This window comes from Peromyscus leucopus, chromosome 7, assembly GCF_004664715.2.
Source record: "Peromyscus leucopus breed LL Stock chromosome 7, UCI_PerLeu_2.1, whole genome shotgun sequence".
Taxonomy (NCBI): domain Eukaryota; kingdom Metazoa; phylum Chordata; class Mammalia; order Rodentia; family Cricetidae; genus Peromyscus; species Peromyscus leucopus.
The window spans coordinates 56,755,171-56,783,138 of NC_051069.1; the positions used below are offsets into that span (position 1 = coordinate 56,755,171).

Genomic DNA, 27,968 nt, shown 5'->3' on the forward strand with positions numbered 1-27,968 from the left:
ACACAAAGGGCTTTTCCTGGTCACCTGGCCCTTTCCTATTTCTTTCTATTCCTTTTGTGGCAATTTTACTATCCGTCAGGATATATGCCCATCCACATTCCCAGGTCATCAATGTGAACCTTATTGGTTCTAGAACAACTCTGCCTCTATAATCTTTAACCTGAGGGACTCAATTTCTCACCACAAATGCTTTTCATTTCCAACAGTCTTGCTTTCTTACTTGCCTTTTAGCTAGTCTTCAGCTCATACAGACCCCACCCCCTCAACCCTTCCATTTTTCCTGATCCATTGCTCTCCCTTGCCTGCTTCACTTCCCCTTCCTATCCAACCTGAACTCAAGAGCATCAAATTTTATATTTTGTCTTTGCAAACCCTCAATGTCCTCTTGTATCTTGCAGCTGCTATGTTAACCCCTAACTTTACACTTTCACAGGCTTACAGCTCCTGTGAGGCAATCGGTTAGCACACGATATATACTACACTTTCACAGGCTTCTTAAAGCTTAGCTGTCAATGAAAGCTATCTTGAAGTTGAGTCCACTCAAGACTCAGCTAGAACCACGGCAGCACCCAGAAAGAAGTCTATTTCCCAAGTGACTTCTGAAAACCATGACTATCTTTTCTCCATTTCTGTTTTACAAACTGTTCTACAAGTTAGGGTTTCTTTCTTTTCTTTTCTTTCTTTTTTCTTTTCCCCGAGACAGGGTTTCTCTGTGTAGCTTTGCACCTTTCCTGGAACTCACTCTGTAGCCCAGGCTGGCCTGGAACTCACAGAGATCCGCCTAGCTCTGCCTCCCAAGTGTTGGGATTAAAGGCATGCACCACCATCGCCCAGCTCAAGTTAGGGTTTCTAGTGCTGTTATAAAACACCATGAGCAAAACAAACTTGAGTTGGAAAGAGTTCATTTCATTTTACAACTTTCAGGTCACATTCTATCACTGAGGGAAGTCAGGATAGGGATTCAAAGCAAGAAACTGGAGGCAGGAGCTGATGCAGAGACCATGGAGGAATGCTGCTTACTCGCTTGCTCCCCATGGCTTGTTCAGCCTGTTTTCTTACAGAACCCAGGACCACCTGCCCAGGAATGGCACCACCCACAGTGAGTTAGATCCTCCCATATCTATTATCACTCAAGAAAATGCCCCATAGTCTTACACACAGGCAAATCTAGTCGGGACATTTTCCCAAAATGAGTTCCCCTCTTCCCAATGACTCCCAGCCTGTGCCAAGCAGATGTAAACTAGCTAGAACACCAACTTCATCTAATCACTCTAAAGCCCTGTAGATCCATTTCCATATTATCTGGACATATTACTTCAGTGAAATGTTCTTAGTCTTAATTCAACACCCCATCCTTAGACTACTGCAAATTACATGTCTATTTTCTATTTGTCCAACAGGACATTATAAATTGGCAAAATGTAGAGAAACTACAACTCGAACACTCCTGAATGGAAGGCAAAATGAAGCAGTCACTTTTGATGGACAAATGAGACTAACTCTACATGATGGTTAGTTCTGTCAAGTAGCCAAAATTTAGAATCACTTGAGCAGAGAGGCTCAGTTGAGGAACTGTCTAGATTAGGCTAGCCTATGAACATGTCTATGGAGGGATGTCTTAACTGTTAAGTGATGGAGGTAGTACCATTCCCTAGGCTGGGTCCTGAACTGTGTAAGAGTGAAGAAGTTCTTCAGACAGCTTGGGTGCATTTGTTTCTATCTTAACTGAGGACATGATGTGACCAGCTGCTCTTCACTTTCTCCTTAACTTACCCTCAATAATAGACTGTAACCTGGAATTGTAAGTCAAATAAACCTTTCCTCCCTGAGTTGCTTTTGGGCAGGGTATATTATCACAGCAACAGAAATGAAACTAAGACACACTATCACCTAGAAACTCCACTCCTAAATATAGACCTAAAATAAATGAAAACATGGCCTCACAAGACACATGAACAGATACAAACATATACATAAATGTGTACAGCATCATTATTACAGCAATAGCAATAGCAAAAAGGTAGAAACAAACCATGTCATTCTCTGGCTTAAATCCTTTTATGAGGCAGTTGTGGAGCTAATTTTGGGACTAGGGAAGCTGAAGCAGGATTATCACAGTCCTGAGGCAACCTGGGCAACACAGTGATCTCTTATCCCCAAAACAGCAAAAAGCAGCAACAAAGCCCTCCAATCTTACCACAGATTCCTCACTGCATGACCTAATTAATCTCAGACTTCTCCAGCTTCCCAGTGGGTGTCCATCTCCCCGTGTCCAACAAACAAGCCTTCCCTATGACCCTTAAATGAACCAGACTTCTTCTGGCAGCATGGTTCCCCCAGGCACCTTCTTCAATTTCATCTCTCAACTAAAACATCACCTATTGTGGGATGTTTATACACTGTGTGAAGCTGTATTGCTGTGACTGGTATAGTAAAAAGCTGAATAGCCAACAGCTAGACAGGAGGTATAGGTGGGATTTCTAGGGAGAGGAAGAATCTAGGCAGGTGGGAGATGCCAGGAGACATGGAGAGGAAAGAGGAGGTACATGATGAAAGAGAGGTAATGCCATGTGCTAGAACATAGATTAATATAAATAGGTTAATTTAAGTTATAAGAGCTATAGGGCGTGCTGGAGAAATGGCTCAGTGGTTAAGAGCACTGGTTGCTCTTCCAGAGGTCCTGAGTTCAATTCCCAGCAACCACATGGTGGCTCAGAACCATTTATAATGGGATCTGATGCCCTCTTCTTTCAAGAAGATGTGCAGGAAGACAGAACACTCACACACATAAATAAATAATAAATCATAAAAAAAAAAAAACAAGAGAGCTATAGGCCAAGTTTTCATAATTAATAAGAAGTCTCCGTGTCATTATTTGGGAGCTGGCTGGCAGAACAGAAAAGGATTCATTACATATCACACCCAAAGTGGGGCCACGTATATTCACTTAAGGCCTAAGAAAGCTAAAAAAAAAAGTTTGGAACATGGAGTCAAAAGCAGCTTCCTAGTGACTGCATAGGCTTGGTATACAAGATGCTCAGCTCTGTTAAGAGGCCCTGCTATGCAGCAGAGTACATGAGCAGGCCAGCACTGGGCACAAACTCCTGCTTCAGACAGACACAATATATAAAATTTAAAAAAAAAAAAAATGTACTTAAATGCTAAAGAAAGAAAAAATGGGTATAAACAGGCATAGAAAAATAAATACTTTAAAAATAATAAAGTCTTTTTTATGATCTGCTTTGTCTTTTTTTAATTTTTATTTTGTTTTATTTTACAATACCATTCAGTTCTACATATCAGCCACGGATTCCCTCATTCTACCCCCCTCCCGACCCCTCCCCTTCCCCCAAGCCCACCTCCCATTCTCACCTCCTCCAGGGCAAAGCCTCCCCCAAGGACTGAGATCAACCTGGTAGACTCAGTCCAGGCAGGTCCAGTCCCCTCCTCCCAGACTGAGCCAAGCGTCCCTGCATAAGCCCCAGGTTTCAAACAACCAACTCATGCCATGAGCACAGGACCCGGTCCTACTGCCTGGATGCCTCCCAAACAGATCAAGCCAATCGACTGAAAAATAATAAAGTCTTTAAAGAGAGAGTGAAGTAATATTTTTAAAAAGCCATGTAAAGATGGGAAATACTCAGGGCATCTGGATCCTGTATAGCGCTTTGTTAACTTCGAATTTTTTGAATGCTAATGAACAGAGAGCTGCAGCTGCTGAGAGACACTGGATTGTGGAACGGGTTCATGAATTAAATCAGCCTATATACTTTAGAGATGTCTTGACTTCAAATTGGAAGTCGGACAATGTGTTGCACTGGGGGAGAAGTTGTTTCCACAGGAAACAAAAAGCTATGGATTCCTACAAAGTTAGTCGAGATCCGATTTGACAGAAGGAGACCTCCTGAGGATCTCAGCTACAGACATGAAGGGAAAAGCCAAGAAAGACTACAAAACAGATGATATATAAGCTGATACTTTAACATGGGAACAGCTCTGAGACAGATAAGACATGATAAATCTTGATGGCTACAGAATAAACTTCATGACTTATCTCACATGGTATGGATGGAGGTTTGATTATACAGTCCAAACAGACTTATAAAGTTAACAGATGCCTTTTACTTGTTCAATGCAGAACCTGCATTCGCAATGGGAGACTATGGGCCCCACAGTGTGAATAAAATGGCCTTTGAAATAGGGCCAAACAAAACAACAAAAATTATTAAATGTTATTTTGTTTTCTGAGATTAAAGTCTCATGTAGCTCAGGCTAGCCTTGAATCCCTGACTCTTCTATCTCCACTGCTTAAGTGCTGGCATTAGAAGGATGTAGTAACACAATCAGTGAGAATTCTATTATTTCAATCCCACAATATAGGAAATAAAATCATATCCACTATGTGAGCATGGGGGAGGGGGAATAGGCCAGAGAGAAATGTGTCAAAAAACATTCCTTTAGAAGGAAAATAATTTTCTTGAAAGATGATAAACACTGGCCTAGCTTTATGATAATAGCTGGCATTACTCATAGGTGTAATTTTATTTAAATTTATTGCATAAATTACTTAATACCACTGAGTACTTACCACTTGCTATTCATATACTTATAATGATGAAATGAAATAACACACATAACAAACAGCTTAGCACATTACCTCACAAACAACACCATGCCAACTGCTGTTCTAGCTAACGGAGGTGAGAAAAGGACCCTTCCTAACCATCAGAAAACCCTAGTTGACCACAATGGAGTTAAATATAAAAGCAGAAAGTCAAAATGGGTGAAAGTCTAACAATTTGATCCTTGAAGAAACAGAGTTAGGGCTAGAGAGATGGCTCATCTGTTAAAGGCTCGGCTCACAACCAAACATCAAGAACCAGAGATAGCAGGATGTGGATGGTCAGGCCTAGAAAAGCTTAGAAAATAGAGGCAAAATAGCAAGTTCTAGCCTGCCTATATATAAAGGATGAAGTCCTGCCTCACAAGAAAGAAAACTTAAGAAAGAATACAGAAGAGTTACCATAATCAGATAGTGCCACCAGAGAGAGAGACTAAGACTCAAGACTGACAGGAGCTGAGAGCCACAGGTAAAAATACTGAAATCACTGTGCTGAACTAGGTTTCATGGTTTTCCTAACTTTCAGTTCCTGATAGTCCCCAACTCTCCCCTCTCCCAGTGTATGCACAGACACACAAATGTAAACGTTTGAAAAATGCTAGCCTTGTCCTTTAGCACCATTCTCCTAATGTACATCTCCCCACACAAAGGCTCTCCTTGAACTGCAGCATCATTTGTTTTTCATACCCGATTAGTGTGGGCCTTTTTGCCCAAGCCAGTAAGGAGATTTAAGAACTAAAATTAAATTAAAATCACAATGTTCTATTCCTGTACATTTTTCAGTGGGAACACACACACATATACACATATAAATATACAACACACACACACACACACACACACACACACACACACACACACTAAACATATACTGACATAGCTCAAAGCCATAACTAGCAACTTCCATGGTACTGGATAACTGTAAATATCGGTAAGATTCAAAACAACATAGACTCAACTGTGCTCTGCAACAGAAGTGATCACAACACCCATGGCCCAGATCATTAATGTCTTTCTTCAGAGAGTCAAGCATGTTATATCATGACAGAAGCATAAAGGCACAAATCTTAGAAATTAATGAAGCATTATGGCAAAGCGACTCAGAATACAGTCAGCACTGTCCAAGACATCAATTACACTTTACATTATTCATGTAGACATCTTTTCCTATGAGAAATAACACCTCACGACAACACTACAATTTTACTCTACTGTATTAGATTCCGACTATTACCCCATAAGAAGACCACAAACAGCTGAGGTATAACTTAATGGTTATGTGCTGGCCTGGTATAGAAGCAAGACCCCTGGGCTCAATGCCCACCACAAATGCATTTATCTAAATCTTCAGCATTACTCTAAAAAATGGAAGCCAATCTAAGATTCTCTTCTCTTTCTATCCCAAATTATATTCTTCTTAATTCCTACATAAGAAGAATAAAGCTAGTATTATCTGAATGCTAATTTCTGGTTTCAGAAAAGAACAAGTCCATGCATCCATCGCACATACCTCTGAAAGAACAGAACGTAAATACACAGAAAAGGAGGGCAGAGAAGAGCAAGAGCACTCAGTCTCCATCCCCAGCCATCCCCACTCTCTGCCAGAGGCAGTCCTTCATCCAGCACAAGAACCAGCCAGAACCAGTCATCTGACTCGGTCACGCTCACACCTGCTTATCTGTGGTACCAGTGCCCTTCTCCTTTGTTGTCAGAACCTCTACCACCACCAAGTGCAGTACTGATGTGAACAGTGGACAGCCAGGTAGAGGCAGCAGACAGGAATTACTCTGTCCTTCTCAAAACAGTATCAAAACATAACATAGAGAACCTTCTACTTGCCTGGGGTTCCTTTGACTTGGGAGCCCCTGCCTCCCAACTACACATATTTCAGAAGTGATTAGGATGCCAACCGGCAAGTTAAGAAAATCTCTCCTAAACAAATGAATGCTGGTATCTCTGAGTACCTATGAAAGTACTGAGACAACATTACCATACTTACAAGCATTCTTTGTTAATGCTGCTAAAGAAAACAATAATGTCTGCAGACAGCAGGGTGCCCACACCACCTCAAACATCCCTATACCTCACCTCAGCTTCTCAGAAAGATGGAGTCTGAGGAATTCCACCTCTAACTGCAAGGTCAGCTAACTGCCTTCCTGCTCTCTCCTTCCTCTCCACTTGAGGGGCAGGAACTTCTTAAATCTCTTTTCCTTGTTTTGTTTTGTTTTGTTTTTTGCCACATAACCAACATAAGCTGTTGTGTCTCATGTATTGTAGAAAGTAGGTTCGCTGTCTTAGAGACTGGCAGGCTAACAAAGGTGCTGGTTTGATAGACGAGCATCTTATCATAGCCCAATGTGAGAATGAAGGTTCATAAAAGATGTAAAGGAACAAGGAAAATCCAGAATACAGACAGAATCCAGTGAAACATGAGGTTTTCATCAAAGAATCTTGGTTTCACCACCTGACAAATAAATTCAATCAACTTAATCTAAGCTCTTTCTTTATCCACACAATACAATGTTGATACTAAATAAAAGTAGTATTTAATATTGAACTAGTAGAAAGCTCTCTCTGCACAACTTTCAGTCCATTCTAAAAGGCCAAGTCTACCACCAGTGTTTTGTAATGAAAACAGCAGTCAAGACTGTCTCTGACACACTAGCTTGCTGGATTGTTAGTAAAATCATCACTACTTCCTTGTCACTTGGTAGCACTCAGCAATAATAAACAGAAAATAAAATCCAAGCATTAACAGATTCCTGCCCCTGATTTCTCCTTACTATTCCTAAAGTCAATAAAACACTTCCTGTAAAGTGAAAATTAGATACTAGAAATGTAACTAGCATCACACATGCTTAACTCAACAGCACAGAAAGTTATTCACGTCACCCACCTGCTTCTCACTCTCCTCGTAAACAAGTCTCAAGAGTAGGATCAGCCATGTTCCTTCCACTCCCAGGCTCAGCTGACCACAGTTGTTACAGCAAGATCTAAACCACTTGCCTTGTTTAAACAGCTTCTCTCACTGCCAATTAAATGTGTTGAGTACCCCATGAAAAGAAGAGGTACGTTCAGAGTGTTTTCTTGTTATTAATGCTGTCGCCCACGAATATTAAAGAATTTGTTTTGTATTCTGATTGGGAGAAAGCTTTTCTAGGAATGCAAATTTTGCTCTCAATACTCAAACAATGGACTGTAGTGTCCTCCCTAAGCACTGTATGTGCTTGTGCTTGTTAGTCATTTTGTTGAAAATTTTACTTAAATAATAAAAGGCCTGCAGTGTGCTTTGTAACACAAAAAACTTACTGTCAGAATATCTGTCTCCAAAACAGAAAACAACTTCACAAGAACACAGTAATGTGCACTTTAAATCAGTTTTTAAATGCTATGCCAGCTCTGCGTGTTTAAATGTAACAAAAATGTAACCAATCTACAGGACAAGAGAGGTGTCAGAAACTATGTTTTATCACAATGCCTGACAGAAATGAGTCTTCATTCAGAGAGCTAAGTGGACCTGAGCTCTGACAGCCTTGGCTGGTGCTGGTTGGCACTTTGGAAAATTCCAGGTAAGAACAGGTCATCCAGGACACACAGTTACATTGGTATCATTTTATTTCCAGATCAACTCAGTGCATATAATCTGTTGTTAATTCCAACATAAATCTGAACAACCAATTTATACTTGTTTTCTCCACAGTATGATTTAACAGAACTGGTAACCACCAAAGCACTGTAATCAGAGTGAGGCCAGCAGCAGGGGCTGAGCACCAGCACCGACCCAGGCAGCCACAGCAGTCCGACAATAACTCCTCCAAATCTATTTTATTAAAAACCACTGACTTGTATTCAGAGAGCAGCTTAAATTGGTACTTAAGTGGACTACAAGCAGCCTACAGGAAAAATCCCTTACATATCAGTTAGCGGAGAGAAAGTCTAAACTGAATTTTTCTTCGGATTAGAACTCATTACCTGAAGTCTGAACTGGTAGTCAGCTTAGTCAGTAAAGCTCTGGTCTGGGCAACACTGAGCTCAGCAAGCACAGAAAGCATGCACATTGAGACTCTTTTTACATTTACTTGTATTTGTGTTACTTGCATATGTGTCTGTGCACCATATGTGTCTGCATGCCTCGTGCCTACAGAGGTCAGAAGTGGGTGCTGGATCCCCTGGAACTAGTTATGGATGGCTGAGAACTGCCTTGTAGGTGTGACAACTGAACCTGAGTCTTCTGCAAGAGCAACAAGTGCTCCTGACCTGAGTCACCTCTCCAGCCCCCATCTGTGTCTTAATAAATGACTGACTGTGTAATCTTCTCATGCTGCTTGCAAATGGGAATTCACTGCTTAGGCTATGCAGGTACTTTCCCAGGACAAGCAGCACTACTATTGCTGCACAAGTAACTGTCCTTCCAATTAGCTAACCTTCCACACAGACTTCAAAGTCTTGGGTAAAGATGAAGTGGAGTTGGGTTGTGTTTGCTTGTTTGTTTTCCCAGCACTAAGCCAAAGTACGAAGAAAGCATACACCACAGCCATCGTCTTCCCAGCCTGGAAAAGTTAACACCTTAGGTACCATTCCTGGATTCCTACCCGACAGTGGTGTGCATCCGTACTTCTGAACAGGTTCCCTATATACCAGGTTAAGCCATTACTTCTAGATTGCTCTTCTCATTTTTTCTCTATTCTGACAGGACCGAGGAATTACTTTATTTTTCTGAAGTAGTTTTAGATGAATAAAGGGAAAGAGAAGACCTAGATAAAATTGTAGTTAAGACTTAATGGGACAGATTGAGCCTGTCATCAACTTTCAAAAAAAAAAAAAAAAAAAGAAATTTCCTTTAATCAGCAAAATGTACACCCCAAGAACTTTTACCACTTCTGCTCTATAATTTATATTGGGAATAAAAACAGTAGAGCACTTACATGAAAATCCAAATTCTAGTTCCATCTTTTACTAAAGGGACACTGGATAATTTTGAGTCTGTTATCTATAACAAATCAGGGCTCTCTTGAGAAATCACAGACCACATAAGCAAAACAGCTTTGCAACTATAAAACTGACATCTGATTGCATACTCATTAGCTACTGTGATTACACTGAATAGATGAGTGAATATCATTTATTTGCTAATTGTTTTCTTTCGTGAATATCTGCAGAAAGAAGTCTTTTGACTTGAGTATTTTCTGTATTGAAGGTGATAGCCTGAACCAATCACCAAGACTCTGCTCCAGTTTCTTTTCCATTGCTGTGAAAAAAACACCCGACAAACAACTTCAGGAAGAAAGAGTTTATTCCAGCACAAAGGTCAAAGGTGAAGTCCATCATGGCGGCAAAGTCACAGCAACAGGAGCGCGCGAGAGAGCTGGTTACTCACATCCAGAGTCAAGAGGCAGAGATGTAAACACTAGAGTGCAGCTCACTTCCTGCGTTTTGTGTAGTCAAGGCTCCCTTGCCCACAGAGTGGTCCAACTTCTATGAAGATGGGCCTTCCCACACAGAATTACATAATCAAGATAACCCCCACAGGCATGTCAGGTGCCCATCTCCCAGGTGGTTCTAGAGCCTGTCAAGTAGACAACATCAACCATCGTGGACTCTTACATATTGAAAGAAAAATTTAGGTTACTGTGTAAAGATTACTTTAACAACATATGCTTAAATATTTAATAAAATCTGAGCACAAGAAATAAGAAACCAGTCAAGTGATTAATGTATTATTTTTCATTCTGATTTTAAACTAAATCAATGGCAAACATTTACAATTAAATAATAAGGCAACTCTGTAGGTAACAGTTACATTATAGCTGTGATATTCTAGTTTTCCAAACATTTCCCAGGTCATCCTAGAAATGTAGTGTCATTCTGAAGTATCTTTCAGCATATATGAAATTTCTTAAGTAAATTCCTTTGGAAGGGAATTAACACTACATAAAGTCCTCTGTTTCTTTCTTTTTCTTTCATGATGCTGGGGACTGAACCTGTGAATACCAAGCACTGCTCTACCAATGAGCTACATTCCCAGACTAAGTCCCTCTTTGGAGATGATCTATTTGCAAATTTGAGCCTATGGTTACAAAACCAATGATAATGGATTGGGTATTTGTGAAGCCAAGGATAATAAGTGTGCAGAGATGAACAACTACTTATAAGAAGCACTTTGAGCCTGTGCAAGCCTCAACTTGGTCCCCCACACCACAAAAGTAAATTATTAACACCTGAAAAGCATCCTTTAAATAAGACATACCTCAAAACACTCAGAAATTGAGTAGTAACATTTTATAATCTAGCTTTTTTGTACTTCCAACACTACAGGGCATTTAAAAAAAAAAAAACTGGGCTAACTTCAGTTATGAAAACAAGGTATAATTCAGGAACTGTAAGACACAATATAAAATATGTAAAATAATAAAATTAATTTAAAATGTATGGTTCAAAACATTCCTTAAGAGTTTTTAATAAATATCAATGTATTATAAATACACTGTTACCAGCTATTACAAATACAAGTTAATTACAGTGGTAAGATCTGTGGTTCCATACACAGTAAACTCAGTAACTCCTAACACTGTGCTTCACAGAGCCATGGGGAGAGAAACAATGAACAGAGTTGCTCACAGCACAGAGCCCACACCTCCCACTTACAGATGCTAAAAAAATGACGTCAGGTCTTCACAAGTATACAACACTCAATCCAGACAGGAATATGAATGTCTGACATACAAAAAAGTGCTCTTTCTCCACCAAAACTATTACTCAATGATTTCAAAATCAATCAGCCATACATCTGGCTGAAGACTGAGAAACAGTGTGCAATCTTCAGGAAAATGATGTATCTGTGGCTTCTAGGTTTTTCCAGGTACAATGGTAAACTGGTTATGATGCTAACATGTGAGATGAAGGAGAGGCTTATAAACATGAAGCACAGTGAGGCTGTCTAGCCAAACAAAAAAAATACTACATGACCCATGAAGACTTTGAAGAAAAAACACTAACCTTTCCCAGCCTCCCAAAATTAACTGTATTTTTGGATAAATAAACTTCCCAATGTCTTTCCTTCATCTGCAAACTCTTGGAGCTGACTGAGACTCCAAAAAGCATCTGAACTAATGGTTCTCAAACTTCAGTACAGACTCTTGGACCTGTTCCCTCTAATTCAGAACAGGCTAGAAACTGCACACTAAATGTTCACAAGCACCACCTGAACTAGAATGTGCAGGTCTCCAGAGCATCTGAAAAGCACTGAGTGGTCCTGATGGACCTAACAATACTATATATAGCTGTCACAGTACCAAGCTATCAAGAATTCTGAAACTAATTGGTAGAGAGCTTGCCTGGCATTTAAAAAGCCCAGAGTTTGATCCAAAGAATCCCATAAATCAAGTGCAATGATGCTCTTCTGTAGTCCTGGCACTCGGGAGGTAGAAGCTAGAGGATCAGAAGTCACAGTCACACTGAGCCCAGACTCTGTCTCAGGAGGAAAAAAATGCAGCATCTAGCATAGAATAAAAAGATATAGTGAATACTCAAGAGATCAGAGAGAGACAAAGAGATGAAAGGAGCAGTGGGAAAGGGAGGGAGAAGGCTTGCATCTAACTGTCCTCTTCATGACTAAGACATAAATCATGTATGGATCTGCTGCCAGAAACAAGGTCTCCACATAAATATAATTTGTACCCTAGTCATCCTCTTCTCTTATCAAACTTCAAAGTCCTAAGGAAGGAAAAGGAGGAAGTACACAGAAGCTCCCCCATGCCCAAACTCTAATGAAAAATTACTGGGTGACTAAAACTTAATGACTGCTTTCCCCAGGTAGAAGAAATCACAGGATGTTCTGGACTAGAACATGGGAGTGAGATTAAAGTTTGAAGTCACTGGTTACTCATATGCACAAATTTCATTTAGGATAATACTGGATCCAAAGATAGTACTGGCAATATTACTTTCTGTCCATTTTTGTAATTTCCCATTCACTTACATTATAATTTTTGAGATCTTTTATCTTCACTTCTGATGATCTTCAAATGTCAATGGTTCTTAACACATTAACTGTAAACAAACACAAAGGAACTTAGGGGTTCAGACACTGAATGAGCCCTAGAGTTAAGTATTCTAAACGACTGTGCAAAGTCTGAGGGGCAGGGAAGGAGGGAAAAAGGCTTCACTTGCATAATTCATATAATCTTCAAAAATAAAACTGTCCTTGCAAATGAAAACTATACAATCACCAGACATCTTACTTTCTGTATGAAAAAGAAATGTTCAAAGCTAAAGAAAATTCTCAGTTCACTAACGTGCCTTTACACTTCTCCACATGGCCACATGGCCAGAAAGCACCTCTCCAACCAGTGTCAATCTGTGCAGGAACTGTCCTCTAACTGCAAAGCTGTCTGAACCCCAGGCACCTAGTCTTCAGGCACAATCATTTCTGTGTCACACAGACCCTGAAGTCAAACAGACTTGGTCTCCAAGGTCAATACGCTCTAATCTTCAGTTTTCTTTCTCTAAAATGGAAAATTTAACTCGGTCTATCTTATACAGACTTATGTGAGAAAAGCACATCAGTAACTTAGTGTCACAGTCAGCACACAGTAAGCCCACAACATACATTCAGGGCTATTGTTTATATTATGTTGTTAATTAACTCTATTAATTTGTTACTCTAAAAACTCACAAGAAAAGCAAAACTTACCCTGGATATTTCTATTTTTGTTACCCCTTTGATATAATGAATGTTTTTCAATATTGGTAAAATAAGGTTTATTAACTTTATTTTTGACCTTTCACAGACAGGCATACTTTCACAGACAGGTATCTTTACTTAGGTCAAGAAAATTACAGCTTGCCAGGCGACAGTGGCACACACCTTTAATTTCAGCACTCAGGAGACAGAGTCAGGCGATCTCTGAGTTCGAGGCCAGCCTGGTCTACAGAGCAAGATCCAGGACAGGCTCCAAAACTACACAGAGAAACCCTGTCTCAAAAAACAAACAAAAAAAAAGAAAAAAAAAAAAAAAAAAAAAAAAAAAAAAAAAAAAAAAGAAAGAAAGAAAGAAAGAAAGAAAGAAAGAAAGAAAGAAAGAAAGAAAATTATGGCTCATAGTCATTGGCCCATCAATTATTGTCCTTTTTACAGAAGCACAAACTCGAGGTGACACGTATAACTGCTTGAACAACCACTCATTTGCTGCTATCAGGAACAGGAATTCTGCAGTGCCAGGTGTCATTGGAGGTTTTTACTCTTTTGGGTGGCTCACCACTCAGTTCACATGAAGGCTTACTCTTAATTATAAATGTCTGGCCTTAGCTTGGCTTTTTTTTTTTTTTTTTGCCAGCTTTTCTTAAATTAGACTGTCCACCTTTGGTCTCAGGGGCTTTTATCTTTCTCTATTCTTGTATACCTTTTCTTTCCTTCTTACTCTGTGTCTGGCTGTGTAGCTGGGTGGCTGGCCCCCGGATCCTCCTCCTCTGGCTACTTTTACTTTTACTCCCAGAGTGCTCCTATTTTCTTCTATATATCCTCTCTCTGCCTGCCAGTCCCGCCTATCCTTTCTCCTGCCTCACCATTGACTGTTCAGTGCTTTATTAGCCCATCAGGAGTTTTAGACAAGCAAAGTAACATGGCTTCACAGAGTTAAACAAATGCAACACAAACAAAAGTAACACCTGAAAATAATATTCTACAACAGTCAGAGGCCATGCAAGAGGAACAGCAAGCAGTTATGAACTCATGGAAAATGGCTCATTGGTCAGCATAACCACAGTGGGTGAGTCTTGAAGAGGCAGAGCCCTGGGGACTAGTTTCCTGAGGACCTTGTGCTATTATTGAGCACAGCTCTGCTTATTTCCCTCACGGTCACCACATCCCTCATAATCTGTGAGTTGTATGAAAACTGTCACTGGTATTTAAAATAACAGCGATTGACTTTTTCCAAACACTGCTGCTGGAGCAGACTAATGAATCAACCACCACCCTTAGAATTCAGAGATCTAGATTGTTAGGTTAAGATGTTTTGTCAATGCCTTTGATGCCATCTTCTGTTGTGACCACTGCCTTGCAATCAGAGGCATCTCCAGCTTCCATGAGCATGGAAGAAACATGCTTCTTACTTTTAAATGGTTCATTTGTCTCAGGGAGAATCCAGTGCCTGTGAATTCTCCTCTTTCTCTCTTTCTCTCTTTCTCTCTTTCTCTCTCTTTTCTCTCTCTCTCTCTCTCTCTCTCTCTCTCTCTCTCTCTCTCTCTCTCTCTCTCTCTCTCTCTCTCTCTTTGGTTTTTCGAGACAGGGTTTCTCTGTGTAGCTTTGCACTTTTCCTGGCACTCACTTTGTAGCCCAGGCTGGCCTCGAACTCACAGAGATCCACCTGCCTCTGCCTCCCAATCTCTCTCTCTTCTATTCTCAAGTCAAAACCTCCAAGTTTTGCCTTAGCACAAGGCCTTAGAGCAGAGCCTACAGAACTTAATAGCATAGACTGCCTTACAGCTAGCCATGGCCATAGGACCATGAAATAGCCAACTAGACAGTGGCTTAAAAGCAACTTGTGATCCCCAAAGCATATCTTTTAAAGAGAAGAACTGTCCTCCACTTGAAAATGCAATGTCAGGCTCTGACTGTCATCTTGGCTTATACGGTAACATGAGGAATCTGTATCCTCGGCACTCAGGTCCACTACCTCACAACTGCATAAACTCTGTGGACTTTTATTGGAGAAAAGAAAATTTGTTGCATTAAATCACCATTAGTCCAGGTTTTCTGTTGTACTCTGCTGAATCTAAACCCAACTTTAGGTGTAACTCAATGGTACAGTACTTGCTTAACATGCATGAAGCCCTGGACTCCACCATTAGCATTTCAAAGCATAAATACCAATAAAAAACATAAAACCTGGGACCTAGGCAACAATTCAGTAGGTAAGGTGTATGTTGTGCAGGCATGAAGACCTGAATTCGAATCCCCAGTACCCACAAAAAAAGCCAGGTGTAAGTATGCTTCTGTAACTCCAGTGCTGGACGTGGAGGTGGAGAAAGGTGGATGGTGAGTGTAGAAGGTCTCACTGGCTGGCCACTCAAGGCAAAGCAGTCTGCTCCAGGTTCAGTAGGGAACCCTGTCTCAAAAATAAGATGGAGGACAAGAGGAAGACATCCAAAACCAACCTCCATCATCCATAGGCACAAAAACAGTTGTACACTCACATGCACATAGAGACACAGACAAGCACAGCTGCACACACACAAAACCTAACCTTAATTTTTTTTTTAAAAAAAAGGAAGTTCTAACATACCAGTTTTTAGATTCCATGGGGGGAGAGAGTGTTATACAATAAAGTATATTTTTAAAGTTCATTTTTTTTAAATATTGAAAACCTAGTATCTGTTGTAATTCAATCTGGACTAAAAAGTACTCAAAGAGCTCAAGGTTATTCACAGCAGCAATAGTCTGTGAAAGAAAGTGGTTCCTACCATGGGTCGTGCGTACCCACAAGGAAGAGCTGTGTAGCTTGTTCACTGAGTGTCTCCAGTGATTAGCACACAGTTGTCTATGTGTTAACAGAGCTACAGGTCAGGGCACTGAAATGACTGTTCCATTAGGAGAGCATCTTCCCCTCCAGTCTCTTGTACTCTGAGTATCCAGGACCTTCCGACATCATCACTTTTTAGAGCCCCATTTTTAACCTGACTTCCTGTAGGAATCAGTCTTATAAAATCATTACAGGTCCTTGATTAGCATCTCTTTAGGAGATTCAGCCATTTATTCAACCTAATTACATAGCACAAGGATAGCAAGTACTTTCCCTAAAAATGGAAAATATTCCACAGTAGAATCTGGAGAATTTCCACTACTCAAAATCCTAAATCACATGCAATCTAAGGCTGTGGTGATTTTTAATACAATAGCATAATTTGGCAGTTTCCAAAATAAACTTCCTGCCTTCTGGCCCTATGTGCCCTCCAGAGTTACTTCCTTCCCTTGGGTACAATTCAGGTTGCACTGGTTTGGCCTGTTTATGTTGTCACATAACTTCTCCACTATAATAATTTTATAAATTATTTTATTGTAATTCATTACATTAGGATCCCTATTTTTAGGAAAAGTCCTAGAGTCTATAGTTTTAACTTGTGTTATTCACAACAGAAAATAAATACTCAGAATATTTCCTTTAAAGATGAGATTTAATAAACAACAACAAAAAAAAGTATAGAGGATCCAATCTCAGCCTCAGGACTGACTTTCATACTTTTGAATAGTAATCAGGCTTGTTAAAATCTTCATATTACATATTGGTAAGTTAATAATAATATTGGGCCTTACACAGAGATTAAAGTTCTTTTAGGGTCTAGAAATAATGAATTCCAAAATAACTTTTAGAGTACCACTAGAATCAGTGCCAGTAATAACAAAGCCAAGGGGGCCACTGAACCAAATAGTCACTTTGTCCTGAAGCTGTAACTTCTAACACTAGTCCTGGCCAGCTGCCTCAGAAAACACACCAATGCAAATAGCTAAGAATGTGATTGTATATAAACCCATCACTACTGGAAAAACCTGGAAGCATTATTTCCTACCAACACATCACTTCCTGGAAGCATTATTTCCTACCAACATATCACTTTCAAGTGACCTCGAAGTTAAAACTACAGATGAGATTTTGCAACAAAATATGCTTTAGGCATCCTGGAAACTCTTTACCACTTAAGACTATAATTAAAATTCACAGAAACAGTAACTCAGGATTCACTATTTTCAAATGATGATAATTTTAAGAAAGACATGCAATTTACAAAATGCAATTAAATTGAAGTGTAGGAGAAAGAGTGCACACCTGTAATCACAACATTCATGAGACTAAGGCAGAAAATTTTTTTAGTTCAAGGCCAGACTGGGCTACACAGTGAGCCTTTCTAAGAAAAAAAAAAAAATCAGTTGTGAATGGCCTTCAGCACGTGTACGTTCTCTTGTTAATGAAAGTCAAGCATAAATATGGGACATGGAACATGCATACTAAATTATCAGCTAGAAAGTAACCGATAAAATCAAAATAACAAGAGACAAGCAATTATTACCCAGAATAACTACAGCATAAGAATATATGATAAGGGAAAAAGACACACTAAAACGGTTGACACAGAAAGTTAGACTAGGGAGTCAAAGTAATCAAGATTAAAAGATGACAAGGTGAGGAGGGCATGAGAAAGGACCGAGCCTAGAGAAGAGAATGCTATCAACAATGACCACACAGGGTGCTGCGTGCTTCACATACAAGTAAGCTTAGGATAAACCTGAGGTTGCAACTGTTCAGTCACAACAGGAGAGAGAGTCCTTTTAATCCTCTGAATGAGGACAACAAACAAGACCAGTGTTGAACAACTATCAACATTACTTTGTTTCAACGTTCAGAGCACCTGCTAGACACCGTGTCTTACCATCTGACCATACACGGAAAAAGCAGGCATCAAAGACACCTACTCAGACAGTGCAATCCACAGTACACAGCCTGGAAGATGGAAACCAGATGTAAGCAGTAAACTAGTACAATACACTGCTGAAGGTCAAGTCTATCCGAGCCTTCACAACTGACCTACAGTAGGGATTTATTTATATTTTATATTCCATAGAGTCCTACTTATACCAAGAATCAGAGCAAGACCAACAAAAATAAAATTATAGAAACAGCTGGATGACCAGTATGGTAAAGTTTGTCCCCACACCCTAGGGAGGGAGCTACATGTGTGCAGAGTAGGCAAAAGCTGCCTAAAGAGGGCAAAGCAAGATTCACCACAGGCGCTGCTTACTACAGTTATTAGGAACTATCTGAATAAGGGGGGAAAATGGTCTTTTAAAGTCAAACTATCAGATCTATGTTGACCCGGAAGGCAAAGTGAAACCAGCACAGCTCTGAAACGACTCACACACTCCATCAAGACAACACACTTTTAGTAGGAAGTACAGGCTTCCCAAAGCCTTTCAAGCAATTTCAACAGAGTACATCCTTTAAAAAAAAAAAAAAAAAAAAAAAAAAAAAAAAAAAAAAGACCCTGAAGTGAATTATAGGGTTCACTGTCATATTTATATTCTCCCCAAAAAGGACAAAAATGTACTATCAATTAACTATTCAAGCAGAATATTTCAACCAAATTCATCTCATAATTGAAGCATTTGAGACCATCAGAAATGAGTGCTTTATCAACTTCAGTAATAAATTTGAAGTTTTTTTGCTAAGCTGAGGAGATAGTTTCTCTATTTTCCAACAAATACAAAGTAATAATTTTTGCATAATTTTCCTTGTAGCTAAGCTCAAAAGAAATTTAAGTCAGAGCTGATGAGATGGCTCAGCAGTTGAGAGCACTTGCTACTCTTGCAGAAGACCAGGGTTCAGTTCCCAGCACCGACATGAGGGACACATCTGCCTGTCCCTCCAACTTAAGGGAATCTGATACTCCCTTCTGACCTCCTGGGCTCCAGTGTGCATGTAGTACACATAAATGTGTATGCAAGCATATACACATTAAAAAAATTAAACAGTACTCAACTTATCAATCTACTGGGTGAGAGAAACTGTGATACATTAAGCAGTATTAAAGGTTATTTTGTAGAGTATATGAAAACAAATTCATAAGATAATTTATTTGCGCTCTGAATAAAAACAAAAAATAAAGAACAACTTTAGAATGACAGGACAGAAAATAGCTGAGCTACCATAGTCAAGCATTCATACTTTGTAGTACTTGGTACTTTGTAGACTAAAAAAACTTGAAATAAAATACACTAGTAGAAATAACATAGTCTGTCCTGCCTGTACATGAGAATCACCTGTGACTGTTTGCCTACATTAAAATTAAGCTAACAAGTTTCTATGATGAAGCTATTCTCTACAGTTAATTAAAGAGTGTCCCAAACAGACACCACATATAATGTACATTATGTTGGTAAATGTCACTGATGTTTAAGCTAAGAAACTGGCTCTGTGAGGCTTCGTCCCCGCCCCATGTTAAAACTAAGCATGCTTGTCTCAGAGTGTCCCCATAGCCCACTTGTCTGTTGATGTGCTGGCCCCCAAACTCTGTGACAAGGAGGGCAGAGGAGTGAAACGAAGTGTCATGTCCTTGACAACACAACTCCAGTTAAAGTAAAAACGCTGTGTCCTTAAACACTGCTGGAGCAACCTCCACGAGCGGTAAGTGAGCAGGAATAAGAAGGGCAGAGGCCATAAAGAAACTGCATTTTCACCTCTCACACCGCGGGCCCCGCGGAGGAAGCATGGCTCAGCGGGACTCTCCATCCCCGAACCGGCTGCCCGTGGCTTCTCCTGTCTTCAAGGCCCAGCCTCTCCATCCCCGCCCAGCTCGGCCCTTCCCATCCCTGCCGCAGCCCTTGCCTCTCCTCCCGCACGCCCCGGCCTCTCCACCCGCACGATCCCGGCCTCCGTCCCAACACGCTCCGGCCTCACCTGGACAGTGAGTCCTCACTGGGCGGCCGTGCCGCCGGGGGCTGCGCGCCGAGACTCTCGCAGCTCGAGCTCTTCTCCATGGCGCGAGAACAGGAGGCCGCTGCACCCTCTGCGGCCGCCGGCGAGAGATGCGGACGGAGGAGCGCACGGGGCCGCAGCCGCTGTCAGCCCCGCACCAGCCCGAGTGCGAGACCGGAAGCGGCCATGTTCCCCCAGCCTGCACCGCGCGCGGGGGCTGCTGGGACCCGGGACCCCTGGCCCGGCAAAGCTGGGTGCTGCGCCTGCGCCCTGGCCGCCCAGCTTCAGGCCGGCGTGGGGAGAGGAAGCTGACGAGCAGGGTGGAGACTTAGAGCTAAGAGGGAAATTTCCAGAAGGAAGGGAACACCCTTCTGTCAGAAGACACAAGGAAGTGAAGGCTTGGGAGCGGTGGAGCGTGGGCAGCCTGTGGGATGAGCGGGGGAGGGGAAAGGGGAAGACAAGAAACCTAGGGAGATCAAGGGGCAGGCGGACTGAAAGATGAGGTTAGAGAGAGACAGCAGAAGGTACAGCATACTTAAGGTGAGCATCCGTTGTGTAAAAGCAAGCAGTGAAGCTAGGCGGACTGAGATTCCACTGCCTCCAGTTATCTTGCATTTACGTGGGCTTCCTTCTCTGCAAGTGTACTAGCCTCACAGAATATGGGAGTCAGTAATTGTAAAATGCCTAAAACAATGCTTGCTGAAGACGCTCTCAAACAGTAGCCAATGGGTGCACGTCTATAAACAATCTAACATTTAATAAATGGTAACTGTTATTAGAGAAAGCTAAAGGATCACAGACCAGTAACTACTGGTTGGTAGGAGAAGGTACTAACAGCTCCAGTGGGGGATGGGAGGGAAACCGCTGAAAATCACTTTCTATTCCACCTCTGACCGTCATCATACAAAGGAGAGTGAGAATGGAGCTGGAGTTTTTGGGTCAGTGTGGCTTGGGAGTGTGTCTATAGCTGATAAGCAACCCGTAAAGCATAGAGAGAGGATTGAAGAGAATGGGGCAGAAACTGGAAAATCACAAGCAGCGTTAGACACAAACACTGCTGGATGCAGTGTTTAAAATAGAGGACAAACTTACCTCTCCATATCCCGTGCTCCTTCAGATTCCCTTGCAAAGCAGGAAGGGAATGTGGAGATGGAATGTGATAAGGGGCCAGGAACTGGGTAAAGGGGGAAAGTTACTGCCCATGACTTTCTGTTACGCAGAACACAAGAAAGATAGATAGTATTAGAGAAATGTTTCTAATTGTGACTCTGCCTTAGTCACCTCATACATATGGAAATGCAAAAAATATGTCTGTAAATAAAAGAATCTTTTAAAAACCCCTTGATAGGATAAATACAATTGTGCTGACGCAAATTAGATTTATTTTAATACAATTACTTGATTTTTTTTTTTTTTTTTTTTTTTGGTTTTTCGAGACAGGGTTTCTCTGTGTAGCTTTGCGCCTTTCCTGGATCTCACTTGGTAGCCCAGGCTGGCCTTGAACTCACAGAGATCCGCCTGGCTCTGCCTCCCGAGTGCTGGGATTAAAGGCGTGCGCCACCACCGCCCGGCATACTTGATTTTTTTAAAAGAAAATCTTAATTTATAGAACCAAGGAAATAATTTGTGCGCTAGCTTTCTATTACCGTGACAGTATGCCTGATGAAAGATTTATTTGGGCTGATGGTTTCAAAGATTCCAGTTTATGGTTACTAGTCTCCATTTTTTTTTTTTTTTTTTTTTTTTTTTTTTTTTTTTTGCCTGTGATAAAAGAGAACATCCTAGCTGGGAACATATGGTAGAAAAATCTGCTCATCTCCGGGTGACCAGAAAGGAGATAAGGAGGAACAGAGGGAGAGAAAGCAGCAGAGTTCCAGTCCACCTTTAAAGGGGACTCCAACTACTCCCCTCCTCCTAAAGTTCCCAGTACCTCCCAGTGACACTGTCAGCCAACAACCTAGCCTTTAGAGCACATAGCCTGTGGGAGATATTTCAGATCCAAAACCCTAACAATTTGTAAATACAATCCCCACAAGATCAACCTACCTCGATTGTGTTCTATGTAAACTAGAAAAGTTACAAATGAATGAATGGATATGTGGTTGATTATGTTAATCCCACAAATTCAAGGGAAAAAAAAAAACACTGTCCCAAGTCATCATAGCCAAATTAAGCAATTAATTAAAGCAAATTTATTTGTGTACAAACTGTGTTTGCATAGGGAGTTGTCTCTCCCTAAAGATGGTGTTCAAAAAATTAGCCTTGGAGGTGGGGAAGATAAGGTTTTTTTAGCTCAGGGATAGGGGGTTTCCAAATGGAGGATTTGGCAGGCAAATAGGTGGGGTTACAGAAGCAGAATATATGTATAACAACTTGGTCCTCCTGAAACAAAGGCATGATTGCAAGGTAGTCTTAACAACAAGTTGTCATAACAACCCTTTTGAAACAAAAGTATGGTTGCTGTTTTCTGGAACAGGCAATGCAGAACCAGTTGTAGTTAAGGTTACAGGTAAGGCATGGCCCAATCCTTGAGAAACAGATTTAGACATAAACAGGAATGAATCTAGTTTGTCTTTAATGTAAAATGGCTTTCAAGCCCAAAATGGAGGCAAGCTGGTTCATCAGTTAGCCTCAAAAGAGCCTTTCTCTTCCATTTTCCATGCAAGAGCAAATGACAAGCAATTATTTTTATCTCTAATTTTTCAAGCAATTTTAATTGTATCTCTCTGATAGGCCAATGGGATAAGTAGTCAAATGAGACACTTTGACAAGCATAAATATCTGTACAATTCATGAGAGACAGCGTCTACTGCTTCTCTGTCCCTATCAACCTTTCTAAATCCTGACTCATGGACACTTGATACTTCAACTTGTGTCTTCCAAACTATGCAGGTTGAAGAAGGATGAACCCTTGAAAGGAAGACCCATTTCATTTTAGTGTTGTGTTGACTGCTATAAACCTGTCTTCCTGGGTAATAACTTGTGCATGGCCCTCTCTAGTCATTATTATGGAACACTATTAAATGGCTCAAGATTGCAACCAGAAAAACCTGCATTGCGATCCTATGGAGTCGCTAAAGCTTGATCTGAATGTTTGTTTCTTATCTCTGAAAACACAGAACAGGTTGTTTTTCTTAGCAGTCAGTCACACAGGAAGCTTTTAGTAAATAGATTTGTTGCTATTATTGTTTCTTTTCCCACTGTACTCCAGGTTTACTTCTGACCTGAATGATGAAGAGTAAAAAGCAAAGAATACTTTAATTTCAGGTGAAAGTTAAATTGCTGCATTCCTTACCTTACACATTGGTTGTTATGTCACATACTAAGAAAAATGAACCTAAGGCTTCCTGCATCTCAGTTGTCTCATTTATTTTTATAAGAATAACTTAGCATCAGGGCTTGGGAAGATGCCTCAGGAAAGTGCTGTGCAGCCATGAGGACCTGAACTCCATCCCTTAGGAACCTACATGAAGGAAGAAAGCTGAGCTTAGTGGCCTGCTTGTAATCTCACTGCCCAGAGGACAGAGATGGGTGTATTCCTGGTTCTTTCTGGCTAGCCAGCCGATCCAAATTGAGGAGTTAAGGTAAAAGTGAGTGAGTAGGTCTCACAAAAAAAGAGGGGTGGTGTGCTGGTCAGTTTCTGTCAACTTGATACAAACTAGAGTCACCTGGGGAAAAAAAGAACCTCAAGGAATTATCCCCCATCAGACTGGCCTGTGGGCATGGCTCTTTGGCATTTTCTTGATTAATGGTTGCTATTAGCAGGCACAGCCCACTATGGGTAGCACCATCCCCAGGCAGAAGGGTCTAGACTATATGAGAAAGCAAGCTGAGCAAGTCATGTAAAGCAAGCCAGTAAACAGTTTTCCTCTATAGTTCCTGACTTCCCTCAATGATGGATTGTGATGATGTGTTAGCCAAACAAGCCCTTTCCTCCACAGGATGCTTTTGGCAGAGAACCAAGCACCTGAGGCATGAGAGGCCTCAATGCACATGAGCATGCATGCGTCCTTGTGCAAATACACAAATGTCCTTGTATATACACAATACAGTCATACATGAACTGACAACATTTTCAAGTTACAGACACTCACTATCATTCATTCAAAAATCACTAGATATATAGGTGTATTACCCACCAGTTTGTCAAAGATGCTCATTAGATTTTTCAAATCTAAATGAGGAAATGTCTTGAGATGGTAATATGATGAGCTATGAATGGGAAAGCATAAGGATAGGATGTGTACTTCTCTCAAGATACACAGTCCTTAAAAACATCAAGCATGCATAAACCTTTTAATTATCTACAATAGCTACCCCAAATCTGGGATCTCATATCTCCATAGTTTTGAGTCAACTGCACTCATCCATCCTGAAGATAGTACCTGGAAAATTCCAGGAAGAATACATTTTAAAGGGCGTATCATCCTGACTAGCTGATGGACTCTCATGTTCCCTTCTTTCTATGAAAGCAAGATAAGAATCAAATCACTGGATAGTCACAGTAGCCATCTCCATTTTCAGACAGACTGATGTAATATTACTACTTCAGTCCATGTGTTCAAGAAACCCCCACATAGTGGCCCACTGCTACACCACGATGTCTATCACTCACCGCCATTTCATCATAGGGATGTTATATCGTACTGTGTCATCTCAAGAAGAAAGGTTGTGCACTAAAACAAGAGTATAAGAAAGATCAAATTTATGGTAAATTGTTCCAGATTGATTAGCTATCATTACACTCTTAATGTGCTTATTTATATACTCAGCTTTATCACAGCATATTAGTTGCTTTTTGCTGTAATCAAATACCTGAGAAAAACAACTTAGAGGAGACAAGATTTACCTAGCTCATAGTTTGAGGGGACACAGCCCATTGTTGTGGGGAAGGCATGGCAACAGGAACAGCTTGTAGAGGGGTTCTCATCACCCAACATCTGAGAGGAACAAGAAGCAAAGATGGGACAAGAAAGGGGCCAAAGCGATCAAGCGCAAGGCCCAATCCTAGTGGCCCACTTCCCCAGCGAGGCTCCACCTCCTCAAGTTTCCTGAGGAACTAAGGAGCCGGTATCAAAAGGCAACTGGAAAGTGAGAAAGTTTTCAGATAAAGAGAACACCACACTGTGTACCAGTTCCTGCAATTTCTGGCTAAGCCCTACTTGAGTGTGCACAACAGGAAGGCAGAGTACAAGTGACTCAGGGAGAAGAGCAGAAAGGAGGAGAGTTCCAGGCAATTCCTGCTGGAAGAGCTGAGTAAGAGTTAACTTGTTACCTACATAAGTATGGCAGAGTCCATGTCTAAGCAACTTAATCTCCCCCCTAAACAAAAGCATTAGCACTTTCTAGAAGATTAGAACAAAACCCAAAGACCCTGAAAACAATTTTTTTAAAAGATTTATTTATGTATTATATATACAACATTCTGCCCCCATGTATGCTTGTGCACCAGAAGAGGGCACCAGATCTCATTATAGGTGGTTGTGAGCCACCACAAAGTGGTTGCTGGGAATTGAACTCAGGACTTCTGGAAGAGCAGTCAGTGCTCTTAACCTCTGAGCCATCTCTCCAGTCCCTGAAAACAGTTTCTAAGACACAACCCCAAAATGCCTCAGATGTAATCTCATAGGAAAAAACTAACCAAAAGAAGCAAAACTCAAGAGTCTTAACATGTTAGAAGTACCAGGCAATGGCTTAGGAGCAGCTAATATTACTAGGTTCAATGAAGTAAAAGAAAACAGTGATTCTCAACAGAAAATCTGCTTTTTTAGAAAAAAAAATGTATACATATCATATATATTATATGTAATGTATGTACTATCATACAATATTTGGTGATTGGACCTCTTTTTCCATGACATAACGTCTGACATAAACAGAATAAAGGGAGAATTAGCTCACATTTTCAGAGGTTTGATTCCATCAAGGGCAACTCTGTTGTTTCTGGACCAATTACAAGGAACACCAGGTATAACATGGCAACCCAAGGGCAATGCCAATCACATCACATCGCTGCAGACAAGAAGTAAAATAAAGCTGTTTGTGTCACAGTAGACAGAAAGCAGAAAAAGTGGACTGTGGAAGGGTGCCAGGGCAAGACAGAGCCCCTCCCACACCCAGTGGCATTCTCTCAGTGACCTAGTTCCCCAACTGGGCCCCCAGCTCCTACTGTTGACTGTCTCCTACTTGCCATTACCTCCCAACAATGCCATCATGTGAAGAATCCATGAAGGAATTAAATCACACACATTATGTCAGAGCTCTCATTATCCAATCATCTCTGAAATATTTTTAGAGACATGGCCAAGGGTATGCTTTTTATCCCGGATATATCATAACCCAAGATGAGAAGATTATCTATCTTAGGACCAAGTGTAGATTGCCTAGCATGCAGGAGGCCCTGGGTTCAATCCCCAGTACTGAATAAAACCCCTTTATGGTGGGGCATACTTATAACCTCAGTGCTCAGGGGGTCAAGGCAGGAGGATCAGGAGTCAATCCTCAGCTACACCAAGATTTACAGGCAACCCTAGACTAGAGACTCTTCACCCATCTATCTATTTATCATCTATCTATCTATCTATCTATCTATCCATCCATCCATCCATCTTTCTTTCTATTTTCCTTCCTTTCTATCTATCATCTATATATCTATCTACCTATTCATCTGTCTATCCATAAACAGAGATAGACAGAGAGACAGACATAGAAATCAGTGACTGAGCCTGAGGAGTGAGAAAGGAATTAACACATCAGTCAGCTTTGAAACAGTGTGCTGTGATAACAATCTTTGAATCCCACAACGGGTCCTCTGAGAAAGGCTAGCTTCTCTCTATAATTACTTGGCAGCTGCCCATGTGCTGTGATTCTACTCTATACGTTGTCTTTCTGAGACACTAAACAAAGGACATGAGACATGGCTAGTTCACTTTTCTCATGGCAGAATGAAAAGAAGTTCTTAAAGCTTCTTCTTGGACAGGACCTTCATCATTTCACTAATACTCTGGCATAAGAACTATGTTCCACCCCAGGAGAGGAAGCCTAATATAACCAGGCTCTATAGACTGCAGCAGCAAAAATTTCAAATAAGTATTCCAATCTCACATAGTGTTTTCCATAGGTAGGCTTTTACCACCAGAAGAACCAGAGACAAAATGTAAACGTTTGAATCAGCAGAGGACAGCATGACCCAGACAAGGAAAGAAATCATAGAAAAAAAAGATACACAAACAACATGATTAAATGAGCAAAGTGGGGACTTGGGATGCTGCCATGAGAAATGATGCAGTTCTATAAACAAGCTGCAGTATGGGGATGGAGAAACAGACCTTCAAGGTTAGAGCCAAACAGCAAAGAGGTGCCCTGCCTCACTTGGTCATGTGTGAGTCTAACTGATGCAACTAAGTCACATCCAGATTCCTACATTCGAAGAAATCTGGCAAATGTATTTCAGCTTTCATCCTCTGTAGGTTCAGAAAGAATATATAAAACACTGGATACCATGCATTACATCCACCTCAGGTCATTCCTTCGGCTATTCTGCTTTCACAAGCACCATCCAATTGATACTTCAAATTCCAAATAACAGCGTCAACAATGCAAGATATATGCTCCCAGTCATAATAAATACCCTCGACACAGATAAAAAAACATGCTCCCTAAAGAAGACAACCTAAGTCCTAGGATTTGTATCTCTGAGTGGTGTTTATTCTTTTCTCCATAAATCAGAGTGACAACATGATGCACTAAGGAGATGGGACTGATTAATGATATTATTGAATGATGAAAGTAAGCGGTAAGGAAAGAAAGAAAGATGCATGAAGCAAGATGCTGAGCAAGGGAGGAAATATGACGTTTGTGACTTCATATGTTTGTCCCAGGGT

General features: G+C 40.8%; 1 protein-coding gene across 4 annotated transcripts in view; it reads right to left on the reverse strand.

Annotated features, from left to right (window-relative positions):
- The window catches only part of Mtmr2 (myotubularin related protein 2), a 59,890-nt gene extending 39,529 nt beyond the window's left edge, over positions 1-20,361 (reverse strand). The window contains exons 1-2 of one of the 4 annotated variants that reach the window (XM_028873113.2): positions 20,068-20,156; positions 12,600-12,670 (exon numbers count right to left, since the gene is read on the reverse strand). Coding sequence is in view for 2 of the 4 variants with exons in the window: in XM_037207761.1 (XP_037063656.1) it covers positions 20,068-20,147 (80 nt within the window). In the remaining 2 variants the exon portion in view is untranslated. Of the gene's footprint in view, positions 1-7,517; positions 7,873-12,599; positions 12,671-20,067 lie in introns of those variants that run through there. The other 3 variants (XM_037207761.1, XM_028873112.2, XM_028873114.2) reach the window with 3 other exon arrangements.
- Between the last annotated feature and the right edge of the window lie 7,607 nt (positions 20,362-27,968).